This window comes from Salvelinus fontinalis, chromosome 7 (assembly GCF_029448725.1).
Source record: "Salvelinus fontinalis isolate EN_2023a chromosome 7, ASM2944872v1, whole genome shotgun sequence".
NCBI classification, from domain to species: Eukaryota; Metazoa; Chordata; class Actinopteri; order Salmoniformes; family Salmonidae; genus Salvelinus; species Salvelinus fontinalis.
Window position 1 is genome coordinate 49,780,788 of NC_074671.1, and position 8,755 is coordinate 49,789,542.

The 8,755-nt window shown below is 48.7% G+C and overlaps 1 protein-coding gene across 1 annotated transcript; it reads right to left on the reverse strand.

Moving 5' to 3' along the window:
- Positions 1-90: 90 nt before the first annotated feature.
- Positions 91-6,758, reverse strand: LOC129859606 (desmin-like). The gene is made up of 9 exons (XM_055929597.1): positions 5,952-6,758; positions 4,575-4,635; positions 4,098-4,193; positions 3,053-3,214; positions 2,711-2,836; positions 2,177-2,397; positions 1,470-1,513; positions 986-1,074; positions 91-638 (listed from the first exon to the last, which is right to left on the reverse strand). Exons 1-9 carry the CDS (start codon positions 6,563-6,565, stop codon positions 597-599), a joined length of 1,455 nt encoding a protein of 484 aa, XP_055785572.1. The 5' UTR covers positions 6,566-6,758; the 3' UTR covers positions 91-596.
- Positions 6,759-8,755: the final 1,997 nt, after the last annotated feature.

The following is an 8,755-nucleotide window of genomic DNA, read 5'->3' on the forward strand; positions in this document are numbered from 1 at the left end:
CAATGTCTTTGGCTGTTAATTCAACACACACACACACACACACACACAGAACATGCTTGACAGGTACAGAGACTGGCAGACTGAATCTGGTGACCGTGTGTCGCTGTTTGTTTTATTTGTTAACCAACCTATAGGTTCACCATTCAGAACAGCATAAGCGATTGTCAGCCTCACTCTCATTCCATATTCCCTCTTTCCATCTTTCATTTTGTCTATCCTATCACCTGTTTCACCCCCCATCTCCTTTTCCCCAGACACATCTCTCCCTTCTCACCCCTCCTCTGCCTCTCTGTCGATTGAGAACCCTCCTCATACTAACTTCACCCTTGTGATAGAACGTACAGTATCATATATAGTAATAAATAAAGGCAAACGGTGCACATAGATGTAGTAGGAAATTACAAACAGGTCGGCTCGTACTTGAAGTCACCCAGCTGTTTGACTATTTAACTTGAGGGAATGACCTTTGTGTCTTTAAAGACTTAACGTCTTTCAAATAAGAACAACTAAGGGCCATCAAGGTGAGTTGTTAAAGTCCTTTTCGTATTTATTTCGTCTTGTCTTCCCGCGGTCTTCATCTTCTCTTCTGCTGTCTGTTACATGATATCCTGCTGGTGCTGTGTTGACTCAGAGACCACCTATAGGGGGAGACAAAGGAGACATTTACTGTAACGTGAGGAGGAGAAAATCGGAGATCGGTGTATCAGACGTGAGATAACAAGCCTGTTATACTATTAGGAAAGATACAGGTGCAAAGTAAAGCTACAATGTGTGTTGGTAGAACAGTATGGCTTGTGAGAATTTGATTCAGGTGGAAGGGAAACCTTCGGTGGATTATATTGTCAGCGGGCGGAGAGGAATTTTAGATATTCTCTCAAATACAAGTCTGTGGGTGTGTTAGTGAGCTATCTCTAGGTTCACACTACAAACAGATGTGTCTCTGTCAGGGTGTGTGTGTGTGTGTGCGTGTTTGTGAGTGTGTTACCTCTCCGTCGCGGGTCTCGATGGTCTTGATAAGGACACTTTTCTTTGAGTGTGACTCAGCAACGCGATGATGATGCTCTGGGCTCGTTTCTGTCCAGACAGACAACCGTATAATTAATATTCATCTTCTTTACAATAACTCTGTTCACCTTTTTAATTTTGTGTGTCACCCCTTAAAATCAGTAAATGAATGGTTCTATTTATTCATCATCAGTGAGGGGTCAAGTGAGAATCATTTGAAGTTCCATCCTGTCACTTTTGATTTCTGCTGAAGTAAACTGCAAAAGATTTAGCTACTTGTATCAATTGTGCTCTCTTGTGGCATGATGCTGTAACTCATTTTATTTTGCAGCAGTTTTTGACAAATGCAGTGTGTGTGTGTGTGTGTGTGTGTGTGTGTGTGTGTGTGTGTGTGTGTGTGTGTGTGTGTGTGTGTGTGTGTGTGTGTGTGTGTGTGTGTGTGTGTGTGTGTGTGTTGTTCTTACCACGGAAAGTCATGGTGGAATAGTTCTGTATGGGCAGGGAAATCCTACAGAGGGAGAGAAAAGGGGGATGTCAGTTTTTAGCAGTGATACCAAATACCGTTGTCATACAAGATAATTCATCACCTCTCTGTCCTCAGCCCTCTCCTCCTTTCTCCTCACTCTATTCCTTCAGCCCTCCTTCAACCCCCTGCCATTGTCTTCTCTTTCTTCCCCCTTTCTCCTGCCCTCCTCTATCTCTCCATCTCTCTTGCCCTCCTCTAACGCTCCATCTCTCCTGTCCTCCTCTATCTCTCCTGCCCTCCTCTATCTCTCTCTCGCCATCTCTCCTGCCCTCCTCTATCTCTCCATCTCTCCTGCCCTCCTATCTCTCTATCTCTCCATCTCTCCTGCCCTCCTCTATCTCTCTCTCTCCATCTCTCCTGCCCTCCTCTATCTCTCCATCTCTCCTGCCCTCCTCTATCTCTCTCTCTCCATCTCTCCTGCCCTTTATCTCTATATCTCCATCTCTCCTGCCCTCCTCTATCTCTCCATCTCTCCTGCCCTCCTCTATCCCTTTCACCTCTATCCCTTCCTCTCTCCTGCCCTCCTCTATTCCTCTCTCCTGCCTCCCTCCTGCTTCTCTGTCACCTACCCCCACTCCTCCTCCTCCCCCATCGAACCTGCTCTCCTCTCCTCATTCCTCTCTCTCCTCTTCTCCCTCCTCATACCTGCTCTCCTCTCCCTCCAGCAGTTTCCTGTAGGTTGCTATCTCTACGTCCAGGGCCATCTTGACGTTGAGCAGGTCCTGGTACTCTCTCAGGTGCCTGGCCATCTCATCCTTCATGTTGGCGATCTCAGCCTCCAGACGGGAAATGGTGTCCTGGAACCCGCCGGCCTCCCGCCCATGGCGCTCCTCCATCTCTCTCATCTGCCTCATCAGAGACTCGTTCTGCAGGGAGGGAGAGGGGGTTAGGGGGAGGATGGGAGAGTGGTAGGAGGAGGGGGGGTGAGGTGGAGGAGTTGAGAAGGTGGAAGAGGGGAGAGGGAGAAGAGGAGGGGGAGAGAAATTAGAGAAAGAGATTGACATGGAGAAGTGTGCCGTCATGTTTCTTGGAAGTGAACTTGCAGACCAGGCAAGGACAAAATGAAGAAAATGAGAAGGAGAGGAATGAAAGCGTGGTGGTATGACTTATGAAAGGACAGAAGGATTTGAGGAGGAATAAAGGGTGTCGTGAGAATAGTATTCAGACTGAGAGACTTACGGTGCCTTTAAGTGAGTCAATCTCACAGGTGTAGGACTGGAGCTGGTGTCTGAACTCCATGGTCTCCATCTTGGCCTGCTTCAGAGCCTCGTTGTTCTTGTTCACCGCCTGGTTCAGGTCTGTCACCTACAGGAAGTACATCACATTGTCTGACATCACAGTAATTGCGCCCCCCCCAGAGCGCCAGAGACATTTTCTTGTAAATCAAAGATTTTATCTATCTATCTATCTATCTATCTATCTATCTATCTCCAAATTCCCTCCCCCTCTCTCTCTCTCCCCCTTCCCCCTTTCTCTCTGTCTCACCCCCCCCCCCCCCCCCCCCCCCCCCCCCCCCATCACCTTAGACTTGTACCACTCCTCGGCCTCCGAGATGTTCTTGGCTGCGATGCCCTCGTACTGGGCCCTGATGTCCCTGAGGGCAGCTGTCAGGTCTGGCTTGGACATGTCCATCTGGATCTGCACCTGGGTCTCCTGCATCTGGGACTGCATCTCACGGATCTCCTGCAGGTGAGGTGTGGAGGGGGGTGGAGGTGGGGAGAGGTAGAGAGGAGGGAGGGGTGAGGTGAAGTAGAGAGGAGGGGGGAGGTCAATAGGTTTAAAGTGGAAGAAGGCGGAGGAGGAGAAGAAGGAGGGGAGTTGGAGAAGGAGAGGTCAAAAGGTTAAGGTTTCTGCAGATTTCTCTTCTCCGTTGTCTGTTAAGAAGCACACACACACACACACACACACACAAATAGTGTTTGTTCACCTTTTATAAGACTGTGTGAGTGTCTGCTAAATAGTTAGTCTGTGTAGCTATTGGTTAACTATTTAACTATCTGCATTGACCCTTTTGACTCATCACATACGCTGCTGCTACTGTTTATTATCTGTCACTTTATTCCTAGTTATATGTACAGTACATATCTACCTCAATTACCTTGTTCCCCTGCACATGGACTCGGTACTGGTACCCCTTGTATACAGCCAAGTTATCATTACTCATTGTGTATCTGTTATTACTTCTATTATTACATGTTTGACTTTTCTATTATTTCTCTATTTTCTTTCTCTCTGCGTTGTTGGGAAGGGCTCTGAGTCAGCATTTCACCGTTAGTCCGCACAAACCTTGATTTGATTTGGTTTGTGTGTATCCACTCCTGTCTCAGAGAGTAATGAGTCTGTTGTAGGAGATTACACAGACCTCGTACAGCAGCCCACAGGCCCAGTGCCAACTGCCCACTGCGCCGGCAGAGATTGTGTGTGTGTGTGTGTGTGTCTTTGTTCATTCCTACCACAGAGAGACAGACAGACAGATGGAATGACCAATGACTAGATGCACTGACAGACAGACAGACCAACTGTAGTAACACATAGCACATTAAAATACACAGACTGAGTAACGCACCTCCTCGTGAATCTTCTTGAGGAAGGCGATCTCCTCCTGTAAGGTCTCGATGCGTCTCTCCAAGTCTAGACGGGCCAGAGTGGCAGCATCAACATCCTAGAACAGGCAGACGTTAGAGTAGATGAATTCAACAGGCATCTCACTGGGCAAAAACGGATTGAATCAACATTGTTCCCACGTTATTTCAACCCCAGAAATAAATGTGACGACGTTGAATCAACGTGGGAAACTAAGGGGCATTTCGTCTTTTTTCCACCCAACTTTTAACCTAAATCCAATGATATAGTGATTTCTTTTAGCTGACAAATCAATAAAAAAATCTTAGCGTTGAACCGACTGACGTCTGTGCCCAGCGGTGTGGCAGTTCAAATGACTATCGGGTCTACGTTTAGATTAAAAGGAAGGAAAATACTAGTAGTGAGACATGAACATGTTATCCTATTCATAACCTGTGTTGATTAATAGTGTTCAACTCACAGCTCTGAAAGCAGCCAGGTTGTTCTCTGCGTCCTCCCTCTGAAGGATCTCTTCCTGCAGTCTGGATACACAGTCGAACAAAGAGATGGCGTGAGACCCGACCACAATTGTGTCTTTTATGTGTCCGCACCTTTCATTTAGTATTTTTTTTAATTGAACCTTTATTTAACTAGGCGTGTCACCTGTCTAATAACAAGTGATTTGCCACCCGGAAATAGTTTGATATGGACTTTAAGACTGCCGTGTGGATCTAACGTGCAAATGTGGTGATAGTCCAAACCCAGGTCCCATTTTGAATTCCAGCTGTAGACGCCAAGAGGCCGTACTGACAGATAGCGAGATCTGGATTGTATCTGTCTGAATACAGATGTTTTCATTCCTGGCCTTTTATAGAGTCAGACCCGTGGCGCCGGCAAGCGACGGTAAGGACATGCCTCTGTAAGGGCTAGAGGCTTAGACCATACCCTAATGTGAGAAGGAGGCTGGGTCTAGTCCTTTCAGAAGGAGGCTGGGTCTAGTCCTTTAGGGTTAGGTGGGGGATGGATGTTGTTGACTTAATTAAAGGTCCACTGGAGTTGGGACAAGACTCTCCCACTCTGCACTTGTGCGCCTCTTTCTTTCTTCGCCAGTCTTTATTAATCCCTCGTGCTTCTCTCCTGTTTCGCGGGCTGAATGAGAATGCCACGCAAGATTCTGTGCTGCCGCTCAACCCCACACATACACTGCATATTCAATGTGTCATCTAGGCCGACACTTCAACAGCAGAGGAGGCATACTGATCTCGCAGCTATGCAAATGGCAGTAAGGCGGAAACACTTACTATTTTACTTGCTGTAAGAATCCAAATACACAACGTCTTCAACAGCACCGCACAATCAGTCCACTTGTACTGAGCGATATGACCAAGTTTAAAAATACTTGCTGTAACCACAACAAACAAACCAGCTAACCCCCAACAGCTAATCGAGAGGCGCTGACTGAAGTCCCAGGGGACTGTATGCATGAACCAGCCGTGATATCAGTGCTGCTTTTGGTGGCTGAAATGTCACGCTTACTTTATACTAGGATCTACACTTCTAGTGTTCTCCTCTCTCTAATCTTACCCATGATCTTCTCCTTCATCCACTTATCCACCAATCAGAAACTACACCCCTGCAGTCTAACGTCAACTGAGCAATTATTCAATCAATCAAATGTATTTATAAAGTCCTATTTACATCAGTAGTTTCACAGTAACTTTTAGTTGCCATATTTCTCCCCTACTCTTCCTCTTTCTTCCCCTGCTCTTCCTCAGTCTCCTACCTCCTCCTTCTCTTCCTCTCCCCCCTCATCCTGCTCCGCTCGCCTCTCTTCCTCCCTTCTCCCCCGCTTTCCTACCTGAATTTGAGTTTGTCCAAGTCTTCTCCCAGGTTGTCCCTCTCCACCTCGACACGGCTCCTCTGATTGGTCAAGGCCTCCACCTGGCGACGCAGCTCCCTCATCTCCTCTTCGTACAGGTCGGCGATGCGTGTGGGTTCACGCCCCCGCAGCCTCTCAATCTCCACCACCAACGTAGCGTTCTGCTGCTCCAGGAAGCGAACTTTCTCGATGTAGCTGGCGAAGCGGTCGTTCAGGTGCTGCAGCTCGACCTTCTCGTTGGTGCGCGTGTGGAGGAACTCCTGGTTCACTGCGTCGGCCAGGTTGAAGTCCAGCGTCTCCCCCATCCCCGCGTAGGACCGCGAACCGTGTGCGGTCGATGACATCACAGGTCCGCCGAAGTGAGACGAGGTGCGGTAGCCGGAGTAAGAGGGCGAGGCGGAGGTCTTGGTGACTTCGTAGACCCGGGAGGAGATGTGCCCGGAGCCACCATGTCCGAGTCCGAGGCCCCCGCCCGAGCCCCGGCTACTATAGAGGGAATGTGACATGGCAGGGCTGTACCCTGCGCCAAAGGTGCGGCGGTAGGAGGAGGAGCCAGACTGGGCCGACTGAGCAGAGGAGCGGTAGGAGCTCATGGTGGAGCAGGAGAAGGGTCTGGGCTGGAGCTGAAGAAGGGTCTGGGATGGAGCTGAAGAAGGGTCTGGGTTGGAGCAGGAGAAGGGTCTGTGCTGGAGCAGGAGAAGGGTCTGGGCTGGAGCAGGAGAAAGGTCTGGGATGGCTGCTGGAGTGGACTAAAGCAGGGAGGCTGACTGAGGGACACACAGGACTCACTCTGGCTATTTGTAGTACCTACCCCCTCATATCCCCTCCCTCAAATCCTCTATATACCCTCCCCTCTTTCTGTCTCTACCCATCTCTTCCCTTCTCTGTCTGTGTCTCTGTCTCTCCGTCTCACCCCCCCCCCCCCCCCCCCCCCCCCCCTCCCTCTCCAGAACGGGCTGTCACAGGTCCTGGTGTGGGGTCTGGTATTTGGTTCAGATTGTGTTCCAGAGTGAGAGGAGAGAGGGTTCTGGGAGGCTGTGTCCACCCTGACTGTCACAGCAGCATGACTGAGCTCACAATGGCCAGCAAGACCTCAGCTCAGCTTCTTGTCCACACCCCAGCTCAACCCTAACCTTAGCCTCAACCATAACCCTAACCATAGCTTCATGTCCACTCCCCAGCTCAACCCTAACCCCTGGGTTAGAAAGGGGTCTATACTACATCACTCAAAGCAAAGCTAGGATTATATCAATGCCACTCTTTCGCTCTTTCATTTCTAAATGGGTTTGTAGAGTATCATTTGTAGGATTGTTGCTCTGTCTGTTGTAGTTTGATGGAGCTGATTGGTTGATCCAGACATTCTCCAATGACTCATGTTCGTCAGAACATTATATTCAAGTTTTACTGGATAGCTAAATACGAAAGCATAGTCATTCATTGACAGCAGTTAGTACACAATACATCATTTGAAGTGCTTCTGCAGGGAAGACCTGGCTTCACTGACTTCATGACTGAACAATTTAAAGATGGGTTTTAAATGCTGCATCATCCACACATGGTTAGGCAGAGGGTTCTTCTCGGTGCGGGAGGTTAGGCCAACCTGCCTTAAAAAGGAAAAGCATCCCAAAGAGGAGAGAGGTATGTGCCTGGCCTGCCCTCTCTCCTCTGAGAAAAGAGCAAGAGAGGCATCATCGTTCCTGAGCGAAACGTGGCCTAAACAAAGGGCGCCATTAATGATGATGTCATCATAAACATCTGTCACAGCTCTCACTGGCTGAAGGAAGGGGGCTTTAACTTCCTAAGGACATCGTATGGACTATGGATGCCATGATGGGATGAGAGGGGAAAAAGCACTTCTCAGGAGACCCCATCCTCTCAGATTACCCCAGACTCTACTGGCTTTTATTGAGAATTGTATGTATTGGTGAAGTCAGAAGACATACTATCCTACTTATGCAAGACGCTTTGGATTTTGCCCTTGAGGCTCACATTGTTCCTAGGGGGTGAGTGTGATAAGCCACTATCTACCTAGAGAGCGGAGTGGTACTATACCACTATAGAAGTATCACAGAATTATCATAGTGAATTATTGTAACGTTTGTTTATTTGTCAATTAATCCCATAAGGAATGGGTTGCCAATCGGTGATTTGACACGAAAATTAAATATCTAATTAATTTGTCATTCATTCATTCATTCATTCACCAGTAGTATCACATAGGCACAACAACCTACCACAGAGGCCATCACTGTTGGGCCCAATGAGAGTGAGGGGTGCAGTGATGGCTCCTCTTCTACCCAGGCCTGGTGGTGTCAGAGATATATATAGATCTACCAGACTGAACACTGTGATCACAGTGGAAAAGACCCAAGCAGAGCCGTCTCTCTGGGCTTCCTCAACACTCAGCAGAGAGAGAGTCAACTTGACAAGACATGTAAACAAAGAGCAAAGTGCTACCTCTCTTCCTCCTTCCTTTCTTTCTACTCTCCCCCTGGTCTTCCATCCCTCGCTCTCTCTCTCTCTGCCCCCCCCCCCCTCTCTCTCCCCCCCCCACTCTCTCTCTCTCTCTCTGTCGCTCTCTCTTTGTCCCCCCCCCACTCTCTCTCTCTCTCTCTGTCTCCCCCCCCTCTCTCTCTCTCTCTCTCTCTCTGTCCCCCCACTCTCTCTCTCTCTCTCTCTGTCTCTCTCTCTCTCTCTCTCTGCCCCCCCCTCTCTCTCTCTCTCGCTCTCTCTGTCTCTCGCTCTCTCTGTCTCCCCCCACTCTCCCTCTCTCTCTCTCTCTG

Coding starts and splice junctions, on each gene's coding strand:
- LOC129859606 (XM_055929597.1), bottom strand. CDS start 6,565: ATGAGCTCCTACCGCTCCTCTGCTCAGTCGGCCCAGTCTGGCTCCTCC. Junction 4,636..5,951: donor TTGGACAAACTCAAATTCAG/GTAGGAAAGCGG, acceptor CTGTGTATCCAG/ACTGCAGGAAGAGATCCTTC. Junction 4,194..4,574: donor ACCTGGCTGCTTTCAGAGCT/GTGAGTTGAACA, acceptor TGCCTGTTCTAG/GATGTTGATGCTGCCACTCT.